Genomic DNA, 27,240 nt, shown 5'->3' with positions numbered 1-27,240 from the left:
ATGCATTAATTAGACTTAAGCATGTTGGTTACATGAGTCTGGCTATCCCACAAAAACATGCTGTATAAAATAAATACACAACTTGAGCAGTGTGTATACTGCAATGGGCTCCTCTAGGGTTGAAGAGTGGGGGGTAGAAATTTATTGATACATTTTGTGTGCCATACGTATCTGTCTAACAATACAAGTTATTTGCTGTTTGTGTACCAACTCACTGTGTGAATGAGTCTCTGCCACATGGTTTGTTGTCATGTCACTATGTGTGTTTTAGAAAGGAAAAAAAGCCACTGGCCCAGTTACCCCAGCACTAGTGATGCTTTATTGCTTTACATCATCTATAGATTTTGTTACATGGTTAATTAAATAACCTGAAGACTCTCACACAGAATATTGTTTAGTTGCAGTGTTTTTCTACTTGAAAGTCTTGTGCCATTTTGGAAGATAACTTTCTTTTGTGGTGTTGGGGATACATAGTTGCGTATTTAAGCAACCAGTCACCTGGTTTGAGTAAACTTGAGTCCCCTTTTGCCAATAAGGAAAATAATTCAGAACTATTTCAGAATGCAAATGCCTATTGTTTTTCCTGAAAGGGTGAAAGTTGCCCCTTTGCTAATTCTCTTGACACACCCAGCTTGGAGTATTTAAAGATGATCACCTACCTGTTAATATTTTTAATCAAATTATGCTTTAGGATGAGGGTACTAGACAACATCCTTGCTGAAACTAATTTCAAATCCCACCCCTTCATCCTGGGGTGGGGATTGCAATTACTGTTTTTGGGTTCAGTGGAAAGTGATAGCATCAGACTGTACATCCATTTGTAATTATCATTATTGTGCTCCTCAGGTACTCTCAGAGCATCATCAAACATGAACACCAGTAATAATGTTTATAACAGCATTTTAAGGCAGCAGGTAATGCTTCCTTATGAATACATATGAGCTCATAAATATGTATTATTCCGATTTATATTCTGGGCTGAAACATAGAGGGTTAAGAGCAAAAACATGCTCTACTTTTTCTCTTATTTACTATATTCATGGTCACTAAAGATATTAAATGCTGTGATCCTCCCCAAACCTTTAGGATATGAAATAATAAAGATCTGAACAAGTACCGTATTTTTCGCTCTATAGGACGCACTTTTTCCCCTTCAAAAATGAAGGGGAAATGTGTGTGCGTCCTATGGAGCGAAGACGCCATAGCCCTGCGACCCTCTCCTGGCTGGAGAGGTAAAGCGGGGCTATGGCAGGAGCCTCCATAGGCGCGAGTTACCTCTTCACCTGGGAGAGGGTCGCGGGGAGCTGCTTTAGCCCCCCGCTAAAGCAGCCCCCCGCGACCCTCTCCCAGGTGACGCACGCCTATGGCAGGAGCCTCCATAGGCGCGCGTCACCTCTCCAGCTGGGAGAGGGTCGCGGGGGGCTAAAGCAGCCCCCCGCGACCCTCTCCCAGGTGACGCGCGCCTATGGCAGGAGCCTCCATAGGCGCGCGTTACCTCTTCACCTGAGAGAGGGTCGCGGGGGGCTTCTTTAGCCCCACGCACGCTCTCCCGGCTGGAGAGGTGACGTGCACCTATGGCAGGAGCCTCCATAGGTGCGCGTCACCTCTCCAGCCGGGAGAGCGCGTGCGGGGCTAAAGCAGCCCCCCGCGACCCTCTCCCAGGTGACGCGCGCCTATGGCAGGAGCCTCCATAGGCGCGCGTCACCTCTCCAGCCGGGAGAGCGCGTGCGGGGCTAAAGCAGCCCCCCGCGACCCTCTCCCAGGTGACGCGCGCCTATGGCAGGAGCCTCCATAGGCGCGCGTCACCTCTCCAGCCGGGAGAGCGCGCGCGGGGCTAAAGAAGCCATAGCCCGGGACCCTCTCCCAGCTGGAGAAGTGACGCGTGACTATGGCAGCAGCCCCTCTGCTGCGCCTTTCCGCTGCTCCCTGACCTGCTCTTTGGGGCTGGTGGTGGGCTTCCCCCCGCCAGCCCCAAAGAGCAGGTCGAAAGGAACCTGAAGCCTGGAGAGCGAGAGGGGTCGGTGCGCACCGACCCCTCTCGCTCTCCAGGCTTCCAAGGTAGCCGCCTGAACGCACCTTAAACGCACCTTGTTTTAGAGCGGGAAAACAAGAGGGGGGAAATTCTCCCACTCTCTGCGCAGCGCCTCCTGCCGCTTCGCTGAAGGGGCGCTGGGCAGAGAGCGGAAGAATTTTTTTCCCTTGTTCTCCCCCCTCTAAAACAAGGTGCGTCCTATTGTCCGGTGCGTCCTATGGTGCGAAAAATACGGTAAGTAAACCGATAATGCAGAAACTGGATTGCATCAATAAATAAATGCACAAATTGTTTCATAGGAGAACACTAAGTGTCTCTTTCTATAGGAAACTAATCTGCATCATTTCATGTTTGGGCATAATTAGTTGTGCCAGGACGTTGATGGAGATCCACATTCAATTGCACATTTGACGGGGCTTCCATTAAAAAGCTGTGCAGTGCAGATAGATGTGGATTCATATATGTATCCGATTTATGACTTTGTGTTCTGATCCAGAAAGTTGTATCTGCTTATGTGAATGGGTCTTCTTAACTGGATTGGGCTCAAAACTTTTGAGCAATTCTTTGTTTGAGAACTCCATTCTAATGGGATGGAGTTACCTGGCTCCTTATGATCTGACAACTTTTTAATAAAAAAAAAAAGAACCCACCAGGATTTGTGAAGCCTGTGTCTAAAATGACACTTTACAGATTACAAAAATGGTATCTGGAGAGATAATAAATGGTACCATGAATCTCCACAGTGAAAACTAATCCTTCTTGCTGATGAGTTATCATGTCTTCTTACACAATTTCTTCCTGCTGAAAGAGTCTTAAGAAACACTCATTTCCTTTCTGCTAACCATTTTAATTGCTTTGTCTAAGTCCTTGCAAGCGTAGGATCACTTTTTTCTCCCTTTGTTTGCTTAATTATAGAATGGAAGTGCTGCCAAAGTAATTTATAATTAAATACACGGCAACGATGGCTTCTTTTAAGAATTCCCTTGTGGGGAAGAATTGAGGAGCTAAAAGTTAAATTTAAATTGACAGTGTACAAATGTTTTTATAACAACTTAAGATGTTGAATTTAAAATTTGAGATTTATGAACCACATTTAAGTACATTCATGGCATCACAGGATCTCATTCACATTTGCTTATTGAAGACTGACTTTGGGGCTGATTCTGCGAGATACTAAAGACGGAGACGCAGCAGCTCATGTAATTAAGGCTGCCATCCTAACCCCACTTACTTGGGAGTAAGAGCCATTTAATTCAGTTAGACTTACTTTTGAGTAGATGCATATAGCACTGTGCTGCAGGAATTCAGCTTGAGAATAAGTCACAATTGCATCTCTACTAGAGCTGGACCTGTTTTCAGAGTTACTGCTAATGTAACTTCTAGGAGAGGCAAATCCCCAACTGTAGTTCTAGCCTATTGGCACTAAAGAAACAACTACTACCTTATGCTACGGTTGCCATATTTCAAAAAGTAAAATTCCTGGCACCCGCAAAGAAACCCACCCCAATTGTTAAAGTTTTCTTTGGTGAAACCTACCCCCAAAATAGTTATTTTAAGCTTTTTTTTTTTTTTTGAGGTGTTTCTGATGCTTGTTCAGCAAAAAAAGCTTAACTATAGAAAATACATTTTGGAGGTTTAAATCAATAGAGTGGTACCTCGGGTTACATACGCTTCAGGTTACATATGCTTCAGGTTGCAGACTCTGCCGGCCCAGAAATATTACCTCGGGTTAAGAACTTTGCTTCAGGATGAGAACAGAAAAATCGCGCAGCAGCGGTGCAGCGGCAAGCCCCATTAGGTAAAGTGGTGCTTCAGGTTAAGAACAGTTTCAGGTTAAGAACAGACCTCCAGAACGAATTAAGTTCTTAACCCAAAGAACCGCTGTAATTAAATACTAGACCTTATTCTAATTGCCACTGCTAAAAAATTTCCAATTTCTGCTGGTACCTGACATATTGCAAGCCTACCTTATGCCAGTGTTGTCTGATAATAGTGATAGGGGATGGGTGTTACTGAGGAGCTCAGATCTGCTGTCAATTTAAGTTTGCTCCTAGCCTTTTTTTGCTTCTGAACCCTCCCACATTGCCTGGGAACAGTATTCAAAGCCAAAAGCTGATGAGCACAGCGTAAGAAAGCTACAGCTGGTAATTTGCGGTTAATATTTCAAGGCGGTATGCAACATAGGAAAATAAAACAAATAAAAGTATCCATAGAAAAACATCATTAAAAACACTGATAAATACTGATTGGTTAAAAAAGAAAATCCATATTACGAAGGCCTGTCTAAACAGGATAGTTTTCAAAAGACATCTGAAGGGAGGGAGGGTTGGCTCCTACGGAACCTCTATTGGTAGGGAGTTTCACAGGGCAGGATCTGTCCCTAGTGAAGGCCAACCAAACTTCAGGGGTGTGGAGAACCACCAGGAACTATAAGGAATCAGACAGTCCTTATTGGTCAGTTAGAAACTCTCCCCAAGTTTGTAAAAGGAACTTGGGAACTCTGGAACACACAAATGCTTTTTCCTCTAACCCATTTAAGTCATCCTAATTTGGTCACCTCTTGTGGTGCTGACGAAGGAAGCAGCATTACCAAGACACATGAGCGCTCATTAGCATAATTTAATATTAGACTTACTCAGCAGAAACTGAAGTCGGTACTCTATTTGCATACGGCACACCTTCGCACTCCTAACTTGCGGCAGAACAATTGGATCCGACCGCTGGGAAGGATGTGGAGGAACTCTAGTTGACCAGGCAGATCCATCTGGCAAGCTGAAGTGTCTCCACAAAGAAGCATTTTCAGTGTTCTCCTCCATGCAGTGTTCATGGCATTTGAACTGACTGCTTAGAAAAGCAACAATGAGGGTGTGTCAAACATAGTCAATATAAAATGCAATCTGTACTTAAAATTACTGTGAACAAGCGAATTTATATTTTACTTTAGGAAAGAATGGGTTTTTATTTTAGTGCTGGAAAGGCCTTGCAGGTGAATTCTAATATGCTTTTTCTGAAATGGCAGCTCTGTGTTTTAGTGTTTTGAGAGAATATATCATATCCTCTTCATTCTATTTGTTCTAGCATTGCACTTCCATTTTTCTTATGAAAATGATTAAGGTGAGAATTGTGTCTACCATGACTATCTATTTTTGTTCCCCTTTGAAGAAATACATCAAGACTCAAAGTATAGAATGCACTGGGATGAAAAAAATATTAATTCAAATCTAGTGGCAGAAGCAGACTAGTACTCTTATTTACTCCACACACACACACACACACACACACACACCGCCAGCAACCTGTTATTTCCTTTTCTGATTGAGGTGAAATTTACAGAGTAGCTCAGATGTGGATAGTTATAATAAGAAGTTGCCACACCAATTGTGTTATGTTCTACAAAAAGTTGAACTAAGAAAGCACCAGTCTCTCTCTTTCTTTGAAAAGTAGAAACCTAAGACTAGGAGAAAGACCAAAGAGAAAATGGGAAGAAACTTTTAAAATTATTTTATTTTGCAAGAACTTTGGAATATCAGTCATATTGCATTTAACAGTGCTAAGTCCAGATCTGCAGACAAATGCTATTCACTTCTGTTTTGTGAGCTGTTGGTTCATATTGCTTTCAATGTATTTGTATAATTTGTTCCTGCTCATTCTGTTTTTTTCCAGAATTAGTGAGTGCTGCTTTGTAGTGGTTGAGAGAATGAGCTATGATGTGGAAATATCCCTGGGTTTGGTTTTCCGCTCAACTATTAAACAAATGAGTGGATTGAGTTACAATCTCTCATCAGTATCGCTTCTTCTGAACATGGGAATAATACCGTCCCACCAAACATGGTTGTTGTGGAGGTAACTAAGATAAGATAAAGTATGTGAATTGGTTTGACCACTTAGGAAATAAGGCAATTTGTGTTTACACGTACCTCGGGTTAAGAACTTAATTTGTTCTGGAGGTCCGTTCCTAACCTGAAACTGTTCTTAACCTGAGGTATACCACTTTAGCTAATGGGGCCTCCCGCTGCTGCCACACAATTTCTGTTCTCATCCTGAAGCAAAGTTCTTAACCCGAGGTAGTATTTCTGGGTTAGTGGAGTCTGTAACCTGAAGCGTATGTAACCCAAGGTACCACTGTACCTGCTTTTTCTGCTTTTTGTTTGATTTCTCTTTTGGTTTGACTGCCACACTTTTACTGCTTTGCAGGACTCTGGACACCAGAGAAGGGCTGGGTGCCAGACCACTTTACCACTGAAAACGTGTTTAAACGAGACTATGCAATTTCCTCCCGACAGTTCTTAAAATATGTCTTTTCCACAAGCAGATTCAACAGTAGCACTGCTACTCCGGCTAAAATCCTCCAGCCGGCAATTCATTAAGCCTGCTCCCAGTTTAGCTTCTGAAGCTGCTTTCCAATCTCAGGGCTGCCACAACCTTATTGCTGTGAAGTTTTAAAATCCTGGGCTGCTCATTAAATTCACTCTGTGCACCAACTCTCGCCAAAGGGGCTGGCTAGTACAGTGGAACCTCGACTTACGTACGGCTCTACTTACGTATGATTCCAGTTACGACCTTCAGTAGGTGCTTCGACTTATTAACTTTCCTCTAGAACAGAGGCCTTGCTGGCAGACCGGAGCTCGCCCGGCCGGCTGCGGAGCAGCGCTGGGGCCTCCGCCACTGGGGAGAAGAAGAAGAAGAAGAGTTTGGATTTGATATCCCGCCTTTCACTCCCTTTAAGGAGTCTCAAAGCAGCTAACATTCTCCTTTCCCTTCCTCCCCACAACAAACACTCTGTGAGGTGAGTGGGGCTGAGAGACTTCAAAGAAGTGTGACTGGCCCAAGGTCACTCAGCAGCTGCATGTGGAGGAGCAGAGACGCGAACCCGGTTCCCCAGATTACGAGACTACTGCTCTTAACCACTACACCACACTGGCTCTCAGTGTGAGAGAGCCCCCATCCCACCCCCGAAGCTGTGGAAGAGGTGCCGCCTGCAAGAGGCACAGCAGGGCGCACTGCAGCCCCAAACCCCATTGAGGAACTAACCTGAGGAAGTCCAGAGAAGAACCTGGCCTGGCAAGAAAAAAAAGTGACCCTGGCCGTAATGAACCAGTTCTTTACTGACCCTTGCCCCACCCCCAGCTTGTAGCCAGGTAAGCCCACCCACCCTCAGTGCACGTAAGAAAAAAAATGTTAATTTTTTTCATCTACAATACTGTCTTATTTATTTTATAGTACAGTACATTGATTATTAGAGACGCGGGTGGCGCTGTGGGTTAAACCACAGAGCCCATTGCTCGGTCCCAGCTCCTGCCAACCGAGCAGTTTGAAAGCACGTCAAAGTGCAAGGAGATAAATAAGTACCGCTCCGGCGGGAAGGTAAACAGCGTTTCCGTGAGCTGCTCTGGTTCGCCAGAAGCGGCTTAGTCATGCTGGCCACATGACAGGGAAGCTGTACGCCGGCTCCCTCGGCCAATAAAGCGAGATGAGCGCCGCAACCCCAGAGTCGGCCACGACTGGACCTAATGGTCAGGGGTCCCTTTACCTTTACATTGATTATTGCCTTCATTTTATGGATCTATGGTCTCGTTAGACAGTAAAATCTGTGTTAAATTGCTGTTTTAGTTGGTGCTTTTCATCGTCTAGAACGGATCAATTCACTTTTCCATTACTTTCTATGGAAAAGTGCGCCTCTACGTTTCTAATTATGACTGGACCTCTGAAACGGATTATGGTTGTAAGTAGAGGTTCCACTGTACAGATGAACTATGGTAGGGATTTGGAGCCCCATGTGGTAGGGATTCGGCAACCTAGTCTCCAAACTATTGAGCAGACAAAACACTTGTATTTTTCTGGCATTCTGTGATGCCACATTTCTCTATGGTAAGGACTCGCCGAATACATGCCCTTTCAATACTTTAAGTCAAGAGTTATTTATTAATTAAAGTATTTATAATCTGCACTTTTATATAGCAAGGAGGTATACAACATGCAAGATTATAATACAGTGGTACTTCAGGTTACAGACGCTTCAGGTTACAGACTCCGCTAACCCAGAAATAGTAATAATAATAATAATAATAATAATAATTTATTATTTATACCCCACCCATCTGGCTGGACCTCCCCAGCCACTCTGGGCAGCTTCCATAGAAACCAAAACTACAGTAAAATATCACACGTTAAAAACTTCCCTGAACAGGGCTGCCTTAAGATGTCTTCTGAATGTCAGGTAGTTGTTTATCGCTTTGACATCTGCTGGAAGGGCATTCCACAGGGCGGGCGCCACTACCGAGAATGCCCTCTGCCTGGTTCCCTGTAGCTTTGCTTCTCGCAATGAGGGAACCGCCAGAAGGCCCTCGGCGCTGGACCTCAGCATCCGGGCAGAATGATGGGGGTGGAGACGCTCCTTCAGGTATACTGGGCCGAGGCCATTTAGGGCTTTAAAGGTCAGCACCAACACTTTGAATTGTGCTCGGAAACGTACTGGGAGCCAATGTAGGTCTTTCAAGACCGGTGTTATATGGTCTCAGCGGCCGCCCCCAGTCACCAGTCTAGCTGCCGCATTCTGGATTAGTTGTAGTTTCCGAGTCACCTCAAAGGTAGCCCCACGTAGAGTGCATTGCAGTAGTCCAAGCGGGAGATAACCAGAGCATGTACCACTCTGGCGAGACAGTCCGCAGGCAGATAGGGTCTCAGGCTAAGTAGTTCCTCAGGTTAAGAACAGTTTCAGGTTCAGAACAGACCTCCAGAATGAATTAAGTTCTTAACCCGAGGTACCACTGTAAAAGCATCAGTAAAGACATCATTAAAAATGTAAATGAAGCAACTAGAACCTATGAACATCTGAGGTCTTTCTTTGTGTGCCCCCTCCACGAGAGGTCTGGAGGGTGGCAGCACAAGAATGGGCCTTTTCTGCAGTGGCTCCCTGTTTGTGGAATGCTCTGCCCAGGAAGAGGAGAGAAGAGTTTTGGACTTGATATTCTGCCTTCCACTCCTCCTTAAGGAGTCTCAAAGTGGCTAACAATCTCCTTTCCCTTCCTCCCCCACAACAAACACTCTGTGAGGTGAGTGGGGCTGAGAGACTTCAAAGAAGTGTGACTAGCCCAAGGTCACCCAGCAGCTGCATGTGAAGGAGCGGGGAAGCGAACCCGGTTCACCAGATTACGAGTCCACCGCTCTTAACCACTACATCAAACTGGAAACAGGTCTAGCTCTAGTAAAGATGCCATTGTGACTTATTCTCAAGCTGAACTCTTGCAGCACCGTACTATATACATCTACTCAAACGTAAGTCTAATTGAATTATCTCAATCCAGCAAGGCTACTCTTATTTTCTTAGGGGTGAGGTGTATAAACTATGTATGGCATGGTAAAAAGTGGATAGATAAGTTTTTTTCTCCTCACTAATAACTAGAACTCAGGGCAATAAAAGAAACTAGATGTGGGAAGATTTAGGACAGATTAAAGTACTTCTTCAAACAGTGGTGCATAGTTCACTTCTGGAATTTACTCCCACAAGAGGCAGTGATTGGCCAGCTTGGATGGATTTAAAAGATGGTTAGGCAAATTCATGAAGGATACTAGCCACAATGGCTACTTCTACACCCAATGTGTCAGAAGCAGTATTGCAAGTGGGGAGTGTGTGCTGTTGCACGGGGCTTCCTATAGGCTTCTGGATGGCTGCTGTGACAACCACACTGGGCTCAGCGGTGACAACTTGAATAAAATATTGGGGCCAGGGGGAGGAAATCTATCACATAGTGTGGCACACGTACACTATTTGTATGCCAATGTCCATTAACTTTGGGGGAGCCGGGCCCCTCAAATATTTTATTGGTGGGGCCGATGGGACCTATGGCTTGACTAGCTGGCCCAGGGCGTTCTGGCACCTGAGGGAGGCCCCCAAATGGCACAGGCCTCCCCGCCAGGGAAGATCTACATCAGGATCAAGGAGGGAAGGAAGACTGGTATCAGTATCTGCTCCTTGGGTGGAATATCCCACCACTCGAGGCCATTGCTTCAGCCTGCCTCATGGGTGGGCCGGCCCTTCGGGGTTCCTCTTATGTTGCTGTATCTTACCTAGTGTTATCCATTAATATTGCAGCCCGACATTTGGGCTTGCTTAAGTTCCCCGCCCATTTCCAAAACAAGCCTTTAAGTCTTTGCGAGGTGGCGGGTTTGAACCGCGACTGGCCTCGATCATCTGCCCAGTGAATGTACATTTACAAATGCTCATAAATCCAGCATTGCCTGAGCTCTGTGAGTGTAGCTTTCTCCCGACTGAAGTGCAGAGTGTTTGAGGGCTGGGACATCTGCAGGGAAACCAAAATGCTTGTTTACAAAGCTATTGTACTAGCAACCTTACTGTACGCTTGCGAAGCATGGACCACTTATAAACGCCATCTCCAATTCCTCGAAAGATTCCATCAATGGTGTCTCTGGAAAAATTTACACATCACTTGGGAAGACAGGCAAACTAATGCTAGTGTACTGGAAGAAGCAAAGATCACCAGTGTCAAAGCTATGATTATTCAACATCAACTTGGACTGGTCATGGTGTTCAGATGCCTGATTATAGTCTTCCAAAGCAACTACAGTGGTACCTCAGGTTAAGTACTTAATTCATTCCGGAGGTCCGTTCTTAACCTGAAACTGTTCTTAACCTGAAGCACCACTTTAGCTAATGGGGCCTCCCGCTGCCGGAGCACGATTTCTGTTCTCATCCTGAAGCAAAGTTCTTAACCTGAAGCACTATTTCTGGGTTAGCAGAGTCTGTAACCTGAAGCGTATGTAACCTGAAGCATATGTAACCCGAGGTACCACTTTATTCTGAACTTAAAAATGGAAAGCGTAATGCTGGTGGTCAACAAAAGAGGTTTAAAGACTCTCTCAAGGCAAATCTAAAAAAATGTAGTATAAACACTGACAACTGGGAAACACTGGCCTGCGAGGGCTCCAACCAAAGGTGTCATGGGCTTTGAAGAGGCTTGAACTCAGGATGAAAGGGAGAAACGTGCTGAGAGGAAGAAGGCACGCTTGGCAAACCCTCACCGTGATCAACTCCCGCCCAGAAAGCTATGTCCCCACTGTGGAAGAAATTGCGGATCCAGAATTGGCCTCCACAGTCACTCAGGGACTCACTGTTAAAACTGTGTTCATGGAAGACAATCTTACTCGAGTGATCGCCAAAGAAGAAGACAAACGCTGGAGGGAGACAGAGGCCAGCATATGGAGGCGGCTGCCTTTTTCCCGCCTCTGCCAGCAGGCGCTCTCTCCCCAGCCCGAAGAAAGGAGTGGAGTGAAGCGAGCGGGAGAAGAGGAAGAAGGGGAGCCAGCCTGAGCCTGGCGCCGCACTCTTTTCCCGCTCTCCGCTCGGCCAGCCGCTCGCTTTCGGGTTTCTGCCGCCTTCCTGGATGGGATTTCAGCTCCCCGGGAAGGATCCCCACCCGTCCACTCGCGCCTCCCGGGAGAGGCGGGAAAAGCAACTCCCCCGGGGAGGGAGGCGTCGGCACCGCAGCCCCGCACCGCGCGGAGGAAGCGCGCCAGGAGGAGGACCGGCCTCTCCCTCGACGTAGCGGCTCCGCGTTACTCGGCGTTTGCCTTTTCTCCTCGCCTCCCTTCACAGCCCGCCCCGGCGCCTCAAGAGGACGCGCCTGCCCGGGATCGTAGCAGCGCTCCCGGGCTTGGGGCAGATGCGGGAGGCTGCTCTTGCGACGGGCACGGGGCGGGCTGGGCGGCTGCCTGCGTGAGGGACCCTCGGCGGAGAGAAGAGGTCCTGGAACGGGGACGTGCGGACGAGCCCGGGGCGCCCGACCTCTCGCCCGTCTGGGGACCTTGCACCCCGCAGGAGCAAGGCGTGGGGTGGAGAAACAGTGTTCCCCCCTCACCCAAAGGACGCGCCATCTGCCGCCTCATCGGGACGTGGGCGCTTTCTCCCCGCTGCCTGCCTGCTTGCCCGCCCCAGCCACGCAGATGGTTCCGCGCGCTTTCAGGGGAGAAGGAGAGCGAGGTGCCGTCGAATAGCCCGCCTGAAGCAGCAGCAGCAGCGAGCTAAGCCAGCGACCTGGAGAACTACGAGCAGACTGGCTGCGCTGAAGGAAGAATTTCCTCCGCCCGCTTTATTCCCCGGGAAAGGGAGCAGAATGGAGGGAGGCAAAGTGGCCGAAAGTGGCCCCGCGTGCTGAAAGCAAAGCAAACTAACCACAAATGGAATAACAGAGCGCGGGGAGATCTCTCTGCAATAGTCCGGATTTGTTGCTCTTGCTTTTCTTTTTCTTAAAAAAAAAAAACCCTCTCTTGAGTGGATCGGGGCGTCGCTGAGCAGCCAAAGGGCGGAGGGGCTGCGGGACTAACTTGCTTTTTCGGAGGGGCGAAAGAAAAAGAGAGAAGGTTGAAAGCGGCGTTTTTCTCTTTCGCGCAACCCCCCCCCCCTTAACGTTTTGTACGGTTGTGGTTTGGAAACCGTGCAAAGCAGATCTATAGCACAACCCCCAAATTCCGCCCCCGTTGGCCTTCTGGTTTGTTTGGAACTCGCCTCCGAATCCTATTTAGACACATAAAAGTAGCCCGCTCTCTTTTGAACCAGCGCTGTCTCCTCTCTCTCCCGCCCCCATGCCACTGGATGCTGCAGGCGAATTTGGGATTTGTAAGCGATGCAAGTCCGATAAAGCTGGAGTTTCCCTCCGGGACCTGAAGGAGGATCGCTAGGTGGTTCCTTAAGGAAGCGGGTCTGCAGGTAGGTGAGGAAAGGCGCCGCCGCCGCCGCCGCCGCCAGGGCTTCCTTTTCCGCATGGGCTGGGCTCAGCCGCTCCTGCTCCCTGCTTAGAGGGCAGACGTGAGATCTCTAAAAGTGGATTAGTTACACGCCTTTTAACGCCCAGTAACCAGAACCACCCGCCTCTACTTTCACTAGTGTGGTTAAGAGGGGATATTCGTGGTTTTTTATGTCGGTCAGTTCACGCTAATGGGTGATGTAGGAACTGCACTTGGCGAGGTTATTCTGGATTGCTTAATCTGGAATAATAATAAAAAGGCTCTGTGTATGTGCCCTGGGGCTGTGTGGGCATTTGGCATGAGCTGGGAGATGTGGAACCTGGGTCCCCTTCCTCGTCTTAACACAGTAAATCTCTCAACCTGAGAAGCTGTCTTTTTACATCTGGACAGAGTTTTGGGTAGGTGGTGTGGTGGGCAGAAGAGAGAAGTTGTGGAGAAATGTGACCTCAATATTTGGGTGCATACCTAACCCTGGTTAGTTTATACCTTTGTAGCATTCTTGAACTGTGCTCTGTGGAATCCAGGGTGGATGTTTGGCGAACACCCATTGCAAGGTGATGGATGAAAAGGGGACTGTACCTTTACTAAGACCTTGTTGAGTCGGAAATCTTGTGATGGTGGCTGTTCTAGATTAGTTAACACAAAGAGTACAAGGGGGTGGTTTTGTGCACAATATACCAGTATGTATGTTCTTGAAAAGACTCCCACCCCTCCCCACTCTCTTAAACTGAAGAGAGATTCCAAAAAACCCAGTGGTGGTAAACTGTCTACCTCAATTCCAGTTGATTCCTGCTTGGTTTCTAAGGAGATTTAAAAATATCTTATTTGAAGAAGTGTACTGGGCTTTGGGATACCTGCTTTTCTAGAACTCCAGGTAGATCTAGCTATGGTGTGATGAGTGGGGTCTGAAAGAAGGGGACCCACCCCCAGTAGTGAGGTGCAGAAATAAGAATTGTTTCCCCGAAATAAAAATAAGCGACATTCTCTTCAAATAAGATGGCATATTGGTGTGAAATGGCACTACATTTGTGTTTAACTAACCCATATGGACTGCAGCGTGGATCAATGAGATGTGTCAAGTCTTCTCTTTGAAATCCTCACACTGTCTGTTCCTTATTATTTTAATCCTCACCCTGCATCCCCCCCCCCCAATATCTGCAGGAGGAGATGTGGGGGCCATCTGTGAGAGACTATTGATTTCTCTGCCTAACTCCTTTCATAAAGAGCAAGGCTGGTAACTTCCAGAGCCTCATATATCCTGAGATTTTTTATTCTGTTTGGAGACTAGTCGCTTTATTGAATGACTGGAGGGAGAGGTTAAAGAGTAGAGGAATTGTTTTATGAATCTCTGGGAAAAAGAGGCTTTATAAACCCTGAGGTTTGATTTCATTTATTCCTGTGTAAATACTTTCCAAGTTGTGCCTTATGCCTTTTTTGGGGGGGGGTCCATCTGTTTTGCTTCCTTCCATTTATTAGACGTATATTAGATTAATGTGGATTTCCATTTTGACCAGGTTAGCACCTACTATTCAACAGTGAGACTTTCTCAATGCCCCTCCCTCCTTTTCCAAACACCTTTGCAAAAGCAGGAATTTTGAAATACCTGCTTTGTTTCTCGTACAGCTGTGGATCTGACTGTTGGGAGCAAAAGAGGCAACTGTTTTGAGTACTGTAAATATATGTAGTTATCCTGTTAATCGTTTTGCTCTGTTTTGTACATCCTTTTCAGCAGTTTACACCTGTCTGGAGAACTTTTTAAGTTTGTTGTTTTAACTGTAGAGAACACGATTCATAAGTTCTATGATAATATTAGTAATCATTTTTTCTGTCTCCTGTAGAAATACTGTAATATTATTATTATTTTACAAAAACCAGACAAAGCACTTCAAGGTGTTAAGGTATATTTGCAGCGTAGGGTTCATTTAAAGTACCTGGTTTATCAGTTGGCCTTAGGCACAGACATTTAAGTTGCCATCAGATTTACAACTTACTTTGTTAATCAATATAAACTAAAGCAAGAAGTTATATTAGCGTATAATTATATTTGCAGTCTCTTCAACATACTTACTTTGAACTAAGGCTCACCAGTATCAGTGTAGCATATTCCCATGTAAATATATTTAGAGAGCTGAGCTGCCAAATATTTTTAGAGCATCAAAGCAAATGAATAACCTGCTTCCAAGATGACATACCACAGTCATTAGGAAACCATCTTTGACATATTTTTGTATAATGAGGGTTCCACAATTTGCAGCAGATTTTCTTTTTAATATAGCCATCAAGTGATTTTGTAATTGGTGGAGTACTAGAGAGACAATGTTAAGTCTTTACTGCAAATACAATAATTTTTGGAGTTTTTACCCATGCAGGTCTTGATTTCTAAAGCTAACATTTTTGGCATTGTATGAGTTAACTCTTTCTGTACCAAAACACGGTTGCATCTTGTCCTAACAATCTTAAGATAGGATTGTTATTACTGATAGAGTAGCAGTATTATATATATGGCTGTGGGAGCAGCATGAACGGTATGGTGTCTATCTGCTAATATGTGCCTGAGAATATCTTGATTCCACTCACAGGGCACAATCCACCAAGAAATTATTTTGCTCCAGCCCCAATTAAATGAATAGGTAATGCAAAAAAATTTTTGAAAGGGATTTCTTGGTATACTGTGTATATAATGTTTTTTATCAGAGACTAGATGCATCGTTTTTGCCTGCCTTTTGTGAGGGTTTTTCAGCATTGCACTGGGGCAGACAGAATGTAGCGGCTATGTGGAATGGAAAACCACGTGTGCGGGTAAGATAACTGCATTAGAAAACCACTTGTAAAGAAAGGCAATATTATGATAGAAGATTCATAGGACCTCATAAAGATTTATGTTCAAGGAGATAGCCTGCCCCATTGCTCTGAAACTGCAGAGCACTATTTAATAATCAAAATATTTGATAATTTTATTATAAGAACATTTGAAGCTTTCTATATGGCATCAAAGCACTGGTCTACCTAGCTAAGCATGTTTATAACCTAACAGACAGCAGATGGCTTATTCTAATTGGCAGCAGATTTTTCAAGGCTACATGCAGAAAGAGTTCATGGAATCACTGGAGTTGGTGGGAAAATCGCTCTTCTAGGGATGAACTTCCATCAGATTAGGATAGCACCTCTGAATGCTAAACTGAGAAAAGACTCCGCTAAATGTTCAGTTGCATGCATACAGATAGGAGACTATCTCAATGCCATGCAATATTTAATGCTATGGATTTGCCTAGATATAGAGAAGCATAGCAGTCAACTGGAGATCATATTGTACTGGGCAGATAACTGTGATTTATTCATATCTGGTAGTAAATAATAAAGACCTGTAGCTTAAAGTAGCTCTTTGACTTAGAACAGAGGGCATTATGCTATAATGTCATCCAGAAACACATTCATTTTTCTTGCAAATTACAGTATTTTTTTAAAAAAGGACTTGCATTCCAATCCTATGCATTTTTACTTAGAATTCCGAATAAATTACTCCTTGGTAAGTGTGCATAGGATTGAAACCTTAATGAATGAAACATGTGCCCATTTTAATTTGAGCAGTATTTTATTGAAATGTTTAAGGGTGCAATCCTGTAACCTCTTAGCTGGGAGTAAACCCCATTGACCTTAACAGGACTTATTTCTCAGTAGGTAGGGTTGCGTTGAGAGCTACATGTTTATTTATTATATATCTATCTATCTAAATAGAGAATTGTGTTTATTAATGATATTCAAATTGTTAACTATCAGAAACATTTTTTTAAAAATAAAAAATACATAGTCTAGTAGTGTAGAAACTGTAATGTTTATTATTTTTTACAATCCCAGGATTATGTGATCTACATGTGATATATGCATGGCGTCAATATGAACATACAGAGTAACCAGAGCAAAAGCAAAAAAAGAGAGAAAATAAATGAAAGACTGCATGAATGTATGAAGGGTGATTCAAGATTCCGAAAAGCTGCTAGAGTTGTCTTCCCTGGTTTGAGTACCACTTTAGAATACAAAGCCGTATTGTATGGACAACAGTAACCTTAGAACGGGTTATTTTCTTTCTCAAACTGGCATTGCTCTGACAGTACAGTATAAATTTATTAGTTCCTTATGAGCTAAACACAAATTGTGCAATGAATAAAATTCCATAATTAAAACACTATGACAGATAATTGGGATTAACACACACTCTCTCTCTCTCTTAATATTTATTGTGCTTCAACCCAAAGCCCACTTACTAAAGATTAAGAAGCATTGTACTTCAGAGGACTTCCTTGGAGCAAATACACACAGTATTTTTCACTGACCATTCGGTTTTTAAAATAGTGCAAGGACATCACAAATATTAAAAGTCTTAGGAAAAGAATGACTATTTTGTTCCCTGTAAAGTAAAATATCCAGAATGATCAAGGCAGTAAACAGCCTTGATCAAGTCAAACACAATGCCTAAGCATACAACTTCATATTAAGGCATAATGGTCAACAAATGAGATAATGGGTTATGCCAGCATATAGCATGGTACAGGAAATTTATTCGTGTTCTCGAAATTAAAGCAATATATGTTCCAAAAATATGTAAGTTATGCTAGCAACCAGACATCTCTCGTGCACGAACGTATTTTCAAAGACAGTATCTTTATAGTAAAAGTGTTATCAGCTGAAAGTCTGGTGACTGATGACATCACTAATATCATAGCTTCTATCCATCATGGTTGATTCAGTCAACCTCTGGTTCCCTCCTACTGCAGACAGACCATACAGAGACTTGTGCTCTAATTCTGCAGAAGTCGCTATCCAGCTTCTGATAAACCTTGTATTACCAGTTGCCTATCAAAAGGAAGCACAAAATAATCATGTCAACCTCAAGTGCTCATCTAAGACTGTAGTGCAAAGCTTTTCACTCCCACAGGAATACGATACAGTTGGGTTTTGTGCTGCTTCTTTCGTACAATGTATTTGGAAACACACTTTGCAGACAGTGAGATAAAATAATAAGATACTACTTTGTTGCAGCTGTGAGGATGGTACTCATTATACGTGCCTAAAATGGAGATACTTTGTCAAGAAAGGATTGCAGTCCTGAATTCCTTGCAACTGTAGTGTGATATATGCGGAAGAAATATAATGCAGCCTATGCGGGAGTAGGGGGAATCTATAAATTGGTTTCTGTGGTCCTTACATAATGAGAAACTCTTAGACATCAGAGCCGTCACTGTTCATATGCGGCAAGACTTTAAGCAGGAGCCTATTTTTTTATAAATGTTGGAAAACAATTACAAAATTAGTTATGTATATATTTGAAGAATGGGACAATTTGGTATTCCCAGGTTATCAGAATTTATACACTCTTAAGCATCTATAGTTTATTTTCAATGTTATTGTTAACCCCTTTAAAACTTTTGTATGTTGTGTACTGCTAACACTTATTGAGGTGGCTTGCCTAGCATGAAAAAAATTATCAACACAGATAACAGTTTCTACCAAAATAAAGGAGGTGCACGGCCATCAGCACGTCCATACTTAAAAATCCACAAAATCCACGAGGTACCAGTTGGACAGCAGACGTTTTTACATAGGTTGCCCAAGACTCAACAATGCTGGTACCAGGAAAATGGATATGTGGAGGGAGTTCCATAAATGAGGTGACACAAAAAAGTTGTGCCCACTCATGTTGCTTCAGAAAGGAGAACACACAGAACTGACTCTCCAGTGAAGATCTGAACAAATGGGCAGGCTTGTTTTATTTTGGTAAATGCAGTTTACTTTCAAAGTATAGTGTTACACAGTATAGCCAAACCTACTGGGCAATAGTATAATGTACGCTATTAAATCTTCTGAGAGCTAAGGAGAGACTGTCCATTACTGAGGTAGTATTGGGAAGTGTCTACTGTACTATGAAGTAAAAAGCAATTGGTTACATTTACTTTTGCTGAGAAATTCATATAATCATAGAATTGCTTCTGAAGATGTTTTGGAGCACTGTTTTTTTTTTAAAAAAAACAGAACCCCTTTAGGATTGTGTTTCATTGTGTACATTTTTAAATTAATTAAGCACATGCTTATTCCCCCTTCTCTTTAAGAGTTGTTTCAAACGGGGAAGTAGTACCACATGCTCTTCCTGGACAGTACCATTTCAGATTATAAATTGAAAACTGCATTATTGAATTCTCCCGCTTGTTATTTTTCAACTCCTCCAAAACGAGTGTCTTGAAAGGAAAGCTAGTATCTTGATTTTAGTCAAGCTTTTCCTCTAACATGCTGTACTTCAGCATGCAGGGAGAGTTTAAAAACAATAATAGATGCAACCTTCAGATATATGATATGCACAGGAATGGTTGCACCTTCTACTGTCTTGTGTACAGTTTCTTTGTTAAAATGATAAGCTAAGGCTATATTCCTAGGGGGTAAGAAAGAGGGAAAGGCTATTGCCTTTATGGCTTGTTTGTGAGATTCCCAGAAGCTTCTGGTTGGCCACTGTGGGAAAAACTATGTAGGCTTTTAGTCTGATCCAACATAGCGCTTTTTACATCATTGTGTGGATAGGCTGCCTTCTAAAGTATTGTGTTTAAAGAAATGTTCCCTTGGTAGTGATTGATTTATGATGGCTATTTCACACATCCAGTGGTCAGTGCCCATATGTGAACTCAGCCACAGTAATAATGTTTTATATATCAATAAATTTGCACACCAGTACTGATAAGAGTGTAATACTTGGTATTAGCGTTCCCCAAACTTGGGTCTCTAGCTGTTTTTGGACTACAACTCCCATCATCCTTAACTAGCAGGACCAGTGGCCAGGGGTTATGGAAACTGTAGTCCAAAAACTGCTGGAGACCCAAGTTTGGCAAACATTGCTTTAGAGCCTTTCCCATCAGTAATGGGTTAGAAAATATTGGAAGGATAGTGTGCTCTGTGCCAGGCAACAATTGCCGTTATGCGGAGTATACCATTTTGTAGGACCCTTTTGTAATGACTGGAAGTGCATTATTTAGCTTCCTACTGCTTAATTTGAGCTAGGTCTTCCCATAGGGGCCTGGTTTCAATGTGTGGGGTTGGTTTGTATCCGATGAAGAAGAGAATATATCTGAACATGTGTAGAATGTGCTTCAGCCTATTTGTTCTTGGATTAGGAGGCAAACTTTCAGACATTGCTGAGAGGCAAGAGTGTAGAGACAATGATGCTTCATTATTATTTTTTATAAAAACAAATGTGTATGTGGTACAGTGGAACAACACTATACTGTACAAGAGGAAAAAATACATTGAGAAAAAACTTCTAAAAATTTACAAATGCCATGGGAATTGTATTACAAATGGCATGGGAAATGATGTTACAAGTATTATCCAGTACAGTGGTACCTCGGGTTAAGAACTTAATACGTTCTGGAGGTCCGTTCTTAACCTGAAACTGTTCTTAACCTGAAGCACCACTTTAGCTAATGGGGCCTCCTGCTGCTGCATGATTTCTGTTCTCATCCTGAAGCAAAGTTCTTAACCTGAGGTACTATTTCTGGGTTAGCGGAGTCTGTAACCTGAAGCGTATGTAACCTGAGGTAGCACTGTAGTTCCCTTTGACAGCCACCTAGGTATATACTTACAGACCCTATTGAGGCATGAGACTGAACACGTGTGAGCTTAAACTGGGAAGGGATTGAGGGTTGTACATGTAAGACCGCCCAGTATCTCAGTGCGTGCTGACTCAACGTCAGATCTTTAATGTAAGCTGCATTCCTTACTGTGCAAATGCATTCAGCCAAATGCATATAGAAGCCTTTTACAGACTTTCATGCTTAGAATGTAAAGGTCTGACATGGAGCCATTGTGCATAGGGAAAGTTGAGGGCAGGTCTTGTGTGCGTATCCCTGACCCCCTCCCAAATTTAAGACCTTAAATGTTCGTTCAAACATTGCAGTGGATTCTAGTTGTGGAAAAGAGTCCATCTTCTCCAGAATAAAATTAATTAGGCTGTTGGCATTGTTTGGAAAGTGCAGTATTTCCATGATACAAAGTTTGTTTTTTAAAAGAAGGAAGTAAATATAACAGCGAAATGTTTTTGAGATGTTCATGACTTGTCCTTTGCAGCTATTATGCACAGGGTTCTGCTAAATAAGAAATACATTGAAATTCTGCATAAACATTATCCAGATTCTGTACTGAGATTCTGTACTGAGTTTCTCAGGCTCGATACATGTTATGCACTTTTGCTCCTATATTTAACTTTGCAGAACTTAATCATTTATTTATAACCTTTCCTCCAAAAAAGCTGAATTGGCATACATGATTATTATCCTCCAGCCCTGCAGTGTAGATTAACTAAGAAATAGTGACTGGCCCCCAAACCACTCAGTGAGCTTCCTGGCTGAGTAGGGACCCAAGTCTCCACAGTCCTAGTGTGACACTCTAACCATTATACCACACTATCTTATTCTGCTCCTGCTGCTCATGGGGAAGGGGAAAGAAGAATAGCCCCACCTTCCAACCTCTTGAAATCATCTACTGATGCTCCCCCCAGAAATGGGAGTTTTCACTAACCATTGCCTGTCTTTGCAGCCAGGTGATCAATTTGATTTTTTTTGCAATTTTCTGTGCTTGCATGGGGTAAAATAAACACACATTTCAGCTACATTCTTACAAAGAATATGAATAAAAAATATTGAGACTTTCTGGTATTTGGTTGAAAAGCTGGAAAAATTGCAGAAAAGGTCTCAGCTCTGGCCGAGAGTGCTTTGCAATTTGATCGTTTGAACTACTTTAGACTAAACACTTTTATATAAGTGATATGTGTTTTCTCCTTCTGGTGACATGCGTCCTCCCTTATTAAATGCTGCTGTATCTCTTCTTCTGAACTATTTGCTCTTTATTCATCGCTGTGTGGACTTGTCTCATCACCATCAGCGTCTCTGTGAGCTTTCTGAACATCAAAGTTGTTTTGCAGTTAGCGCTATCACGTAACTGTTTTCCTTTCCCCTTATGCCAACTTTTTATGTTATGTCAGCGCATAAATAAATGTAAGTCATTTGCATTTCAAAGTTACCTCAGTGCAGAAGGCAGTTGTAAGAAATGCCCCTTTTCACATAGAACATTGGCAGGTTGTATTTCTGACCGTTAAACTTGGACTAGCTACAGTGGGCTGCTGAAATGGAATCATCTTACCTATTTTTCCTTGAACAGGATAGGTAAGAATCATCTTACCTATCCTTGAACAGGAGCCGATTTAGAAGACTATCAGAGATGGGAAATAGGACATACCTTTACTTCCTGTAATGGAAATAACTTGTATCCCTGCAACTCAAATTAACAATTTTTAAGTTCTGGTGATTTCAATATGGAAGAGTTAAGCATGTGCTAACCTTTTGTTCAAAACAACAAGACTTGGACATATTTAACTGGAGGGTTTCTGCACACCTTTTACCTCTCCTTCTTTAATAAAACATTTTTTTAATTGAAAAAAACCCCACGTTTTGTTTTAAAAAAGCAGTTTATCTTAAAATGTCAGCATGTGTTTGTCTTGTACTGTTGCAGCTGAATCAATGTACTCTAGTCGGTTTCTTTAAAATGTCCAGGGAGAAGTTGTTCCAATAATATACTGGAAGTGAGTTATGAAACAGGAGAGAGGATTGGAAGGCGGGGAAATACTTGCTTTGCAGTTTCGGCATCTGAATGTATTTAAGCTCATTATCCATCAGTTAGGATTCCAGTGCATTGTATTTAATATTCTGTAACTTTAATGCTAAACATGTTACCCAGATTATATCGAAACAATGGGGTCAACTTCCATATGCTGCCTTTAGAATATGTATATGTATCTGTACAGATAGATAGCTTGGTACCTATTAATCATTAGCTCTCCTCCTTTTTTGGCTTTTTCTCTTTGTAAAATCATGGTTTTCAAATCTCCTTCAATTTTAGCTCCTGAGGGGATGAAAGAAGCAGAAAATGTACTCAGATGGCCTAAATCTGTCAAGGCGAAGGGATTTTGGAGTCTGTAGCCGTATTCCTGACTCTCCATAAATGTCTCCATATGAATTCTGTATGGTTAAAGCTGTATCAACTTTGGACAGGCTGAGAAGAGAGATGAAGAACCATTCTTTTGCGTTTTTGGTACTAGCAGGCTTCGTAGCAGTAATACATGCTGGTGCTGCTCTACAAATACTAGGCATTGTGAAAACTGTGTGTAGCAGGCTATACTTGCCACCATTTCATCTAAGCTTGAAATGACTACTTTTCATTTTTACTTACTTTAATGGTCTGAAATAATTTGTGTTTGAATGGATAAACTAGCTATTAAAATATTACTTGAGGCAGCAGTTTTCTTGTGTTTCAGCAGCACAGGAATGATTGCGCGCGCGCGCGCGCGCGCGCGCGCACACACACACACACATATATATATATATATAGTAACGTAATGTAACATGAAATACTTTTAGTCTTGAAAGTTCTTATGACTGTGCAAAGTAAGTTAAGCCCACCAGCATTTTACGAGGAGATAGCGTGGAGCAGGAATTAAATGGAAGCCTGGAATTGCAGTGCATAGAGGTTTGGGGATTGGACGTTCCAGTTGCCACTCACCTATGAAGCCTATGGGGTGGTCTTGACAGTTCTCAGTATATCTTAGTTCAGTCTACCCTCAGAGGAATTGCTATAAGGGGGGGAGTGAAATATTGTAAAGAAACAATATTTGTTGTACATCCCGCCTGCCCTCCCCATGGCTGCTTAGCAAAAGAGCTCCCCGCTCACCCAGGAACTTTTGTTCCTGGAGGCCTTTGTGTGCTTTTAAGGTGTGTGGTTCGTTTCATCTTCCTCAGCTTAGTATGGTACTCCTGAAACAGTGATTTTCAGGAGCACAAGTTAATTCAAACACCTGCCTGGGTGGCACTAAGGTTGTTTCTGGCTATCCTAATGGGACTGAAGGAATGGAGGCATTGTGGAATTATCCAGCATATTCCATGTATAGTGTGATGGGAATGGGCTGGAGGCGTGTTCATTTGCTGCCCTTGTGTGGGGCCGGCATGTGGGTGTTGCCACCAACACATTCCCTAATTAGGGAGCTATAAGGACTCCAACACTGTACTATTTGTATGCCATTTTTGTAGTTTCTGGTCTCCATTTCCAGTCTTGAAGTATGCATTGGATATGACAGCTTTTCTGCTGCCACAGCAGTGGTATATCTCTAGTCCTGGTGTAATGTGAATATAGGGTTTTTCTGTGTGTTGTAGGACTATTTCATTTATTTTGGTAACTTCTCTTTGTGTGGAATTCGTTGGTAAAGAGTACAAAGAACATAGGAAATAAGATGAAAAAAAAATTTCTTTTTTTAATTTCAGGAAGTCTAAAGATGGTTTGTGTTTTGGTACAAACTGTATGTTTGTTGTGACATCATTCACATTCTTAAGCCAGTAGAACATCAGTATGTACAGTAAATAATTAGATGCAAAATGCTTAGTGAGTATTTAATAATACAGTTTTCTAATTTTCTGATTAATGATGAAACATATAAAAACATTCATTATGTTTGTAGGAATTCAAGCAGCCACTTTGTGAATAATGACTTGATTAACTTCCTACTTTAGAAATGGCACAAAATGAAAGGAAAGTAATCTCAGTGAATAGATTTTACCATTCTACAATATATAACCAAACTATTTCTGGAAGACAGAATTAAAGTCTGTTGCACAGTGTGAGAATTATATAACACACTGCATTATTATTCCCTTCCATGTGCTTAGTCGTATCTGGTCCAAGATGTCCATGAGGTTAACATGCAAATCCTTATATATCCAGTTGCAACCAAAAGTGAAAAAAAATGGAGAGGGTACTTTTATAAGTTGGGCAGGTAGACCCTCCCTAAGCCTCATAAATCAGGCATCCCCAAATTCGGCCCTTCAGATGTTTTGGGACTACAATTCCCATCATCCCTGACCACTGGTCCTGTTAGCTAGGGATGATGGGAGTTGTAGTCCCAAAACATCTGGAGGGCTGAGTTTGGGGATGCCTGCCACAAATTAATGAATGTCAGGATCTAGCTAATATTTGGAGTATTGGAGGGAAGATTCCAGGTCGGGGAAAATTCAGGCTAAGCTTACTTTCCATCTGGGAAAGAGGCTTTAACATCACAAAAGGTCTTGATGACCCTCATAAAAGAGGAGTCCTTGGACCTGGGTGGACTGGGATTGTCAAGGTGGCAGGGAGAGGGCAGGCTGTGCTCACTGGAAAAAATGAGTCTGGGGATAGTCGAGGGATGAGGAGCAGCTGCTTGGAGGAGGAGTTCCTGGAAACAAGAAAGGGAGAACAAAGGCCAGAACCATCTATTGCTGAAGGAGGCTGCACCGAGAGACCAGGAACCATGGCTGGCTGTTGCTTTGGCCCCAAGTTTGCTGAGAGGGGTAATGAGAGACACTGTCGAGGTATAATGTTCTGCACCCAGCTTCTTTGGGTGTATATTGATGTAAAATAAACCATATATCTTAGAATGCTACATCCTCTGTTGTGCCCTGAATTCACAATGGAAACATGATGCTGAATGAGAGCCTGGAACCTTGCTACTGCTTAGCAGAGGTTTGGGTGATGCATAGCAGTATAATTAAAGAACAGCAAGGGTGTGGGGAAAATTTGCTAGTAGTAGGTAGCACAGAAGAAGTAGCAAATTATTTATAGCCATCAAGAGTACAGGAAAATCTGTGCAATAAATGGTTAACACAGTATGAGTCTTCAGCCATGTATATACTTATCTGGATGACAACACATGTTTTGTTTTCTATACCTGGACCTCACATTTTCCGTGCAAGAGAATCTGCCTTAAGGCTTTTGCTTTATAATAGCTACTAAGTGAAATAAAAAGAGGAGGATACAGAACCTCTCAAGGATGGCTCTCTTACTCTTCTCCATCAACTTAAACCATCTGTTTTCGGATAATTATGTGCTCCATGCAAGTAAGTTTACATACAAGAGAAACTTTAGTTTTGAGAGGAGAAGTTGGAAGAGAAGAAATGGCCCCCTTGCAAACAGTACTGGGCTACAAAATCTTAGATCCATGAATTGATTTCATGACTTCTCAAAGAAAGGAGTGTGAACGTCCATTGTCTGAACTTGAATGTTCTACAAAGAATACTTCTGAAAAATAAATCAAATACTATAGTTTGTGTCCTGCTGCTTTGATTGCCTGGTATTCATCACTATTTCATTTTCAGCTCTGTTCTCAAAGCACTTCCACCATTTTCAGTCCAATTTACATCAAGGGGACTTCTACTAGTTTGCGTGCTTTTGAGGACCAAGTTGGCTGTGTCTGCTCAGATCTTGGCTTTAATTACAGGTAGGATCCATTTGAAGATCCATTTGAAGTGAGGTCCCTCACCCCATCCTAATAAAATTGTTACATGTGTAAAAGGCCTTGTGAGGCTTGTGATATACTTAATATAAAATAGAATATTTTAGAAAGGATAATGATTTTGTGAAAAAGAAGCTGTCAAATAGAGAATCAAATCTATGTATCTCAGATAACCCACGTGACATGTTCTAGGAGGCAGGTAGGTTTTAGGCTCATGGTGCAGTGGTATCTTGAGATCACAGGTCATCCTTTTCTGCAATATTGTTTCTAAAGAGAGAACCCAGATTTGTGGGTTCTTAAAGTTTTATTCCCATTTTGTTTCATTTCAACATAGGTTCTTCAACTACCTAGGAAAAATTTCGTTGGAAGATATATTGCAGGTGATACCTCTAATCTCATTAGGTACTTGTAGAATGCCTTTCACAGCATGAATCTTCTGCCGCATCTTTACTTCTCATCGGGCTTCTGTTGGGGTTTCTTTTCTGTTGAAACGTGGTGCCATTGCTGTCCAATTTTCTGTTATATATAGGGTGCTCCTAGGGAACAGCTGTTTGACTGACTGCAGCGGTTCTTTCCCCTCATCCTCCTGTGTCATTATTAAGATCCTCAGATGACTTCCTTTCGGATCATGGAGCAGGTGCAGCATTGTTACTGAAAAGACACGCTCTATAAATTAAACTGTAAATTGGATTGATCTTCTGTTAAAAATTGAGGTCATTAAAATGTTACTGGGATTTAAAGATCCACAGTATCCCCCCTTGTTGCTGCTCCATAGTCCTCAAACACAAGTTGTAGTCTTGTACCATGACTGTCCTATGGAGTATAATGATTATTGAAGCATTGATGACAGCATAATAATAATAAATTTTATTTATACCCCACCCACCCCGGTCAAGACTGGGCTTGGGGCAGCTAACACCAAATATAAAATACAGTAAAAACATTTTTTTAAAAAGTTGATTAAAATATAGGTTAGAATACAGTTTAAAATACAGCTTAAAATGCAGCCTCGTTTTAGTGGTAGCCCATAGACCATAAGGGGAGAAAATGTCAAATATTCACCAGGGCCAACTATCCATGCCGGTCCTACATGGGCCAG

General features: G+C 42.8%; 3 protein-coding genes across 7 annotated transcripts in view; 2 read left to right on the top strand and 1 right to left on the bottom strand.

The window, feature by feature from the left end:
* The window catches only part of PPM1H (protein phosphatase, Mg2+/Mn2+ dependent 1H), a 233,822-nt gene extending 232,648 nt beyond the window's left edge, over positions 1 to 1,174 (top strand). The window contains exon 11 of the transcript XR_008332445.1: positions 1,104 to 1,174. The gene's annotated coding sequence lies outside the window, so the exon portion shown is untranslated. The remainder of the gene's footprint in view (positions 1 to 1,103) is intronic.
* Positions 1,175 to 3,720: 2,546 nt separating this feature from the next.
* Positions 3,721 to 26,586, bottom strand: LOC128422486 (uncharacterized). The gene is made up of 5 exons (XM_053406568.1): positions 26,529 to 26,586; positions 13,280 to 13,419; positions 12,636 to 12,863; positions 11,195 to 11,853; positions 3,721 to 4,876 (listed from the first exon to the last, which is right to left on the bottom strand). Exons 1-5 carry the CDS (start codon positions 26,584 to 26,586, stop codon positions 4,642 to 4,644), a joined length of 1,320 nt encoding a protein of 439 aa, XP_053262543.1. The 3' UTR covers positions 3,721 to 4,641.
* Positions 11,819 to 27,240, top strand: part of TAFA2 (TAFA chemokine like family member 2) — a 134,285-nt gene continuing 118,863 nt past the window's right edge. For 4 of the 5 annotated variants that reach the window (XR_008332620.1, XR_008332621.1, XM_053407498.1 and 1 more), the window contains exon 1: positions 11,819 to 12,755. The gene's annotated coding sequence lies outside the window, so the exon portion shown is untranslated. Of the gene's footprint in view, positions 12,756 to 12,987; positions 13,192 to 27,240 lie in introns of those variants that run through there. The other variant, XM_053407497.1, reaches the window with a different exon arrangement.

This window comes from Podarcis raffonei, chromosome 10, assembly GCF_027172205.1.
Source record: "Podarcis raffonei isolate rPodRaf1 chromosome 10, rPodRaf1.pri, whole genome shotgun sequence".
In the NCBI taxonomy this organism is placed as follows: domain Eukaryota; kingdom Metazoa; phylum Chordata; class Lepidosauria; order Squamata; family Lacertidae; genus Podarcis; species Podarcis raffonei.
The sequence above is the reverse complement of the archived record's forward strand: the minus strand, read 5'-3'. Positions and strand labels throughout refer to the sequence as shown.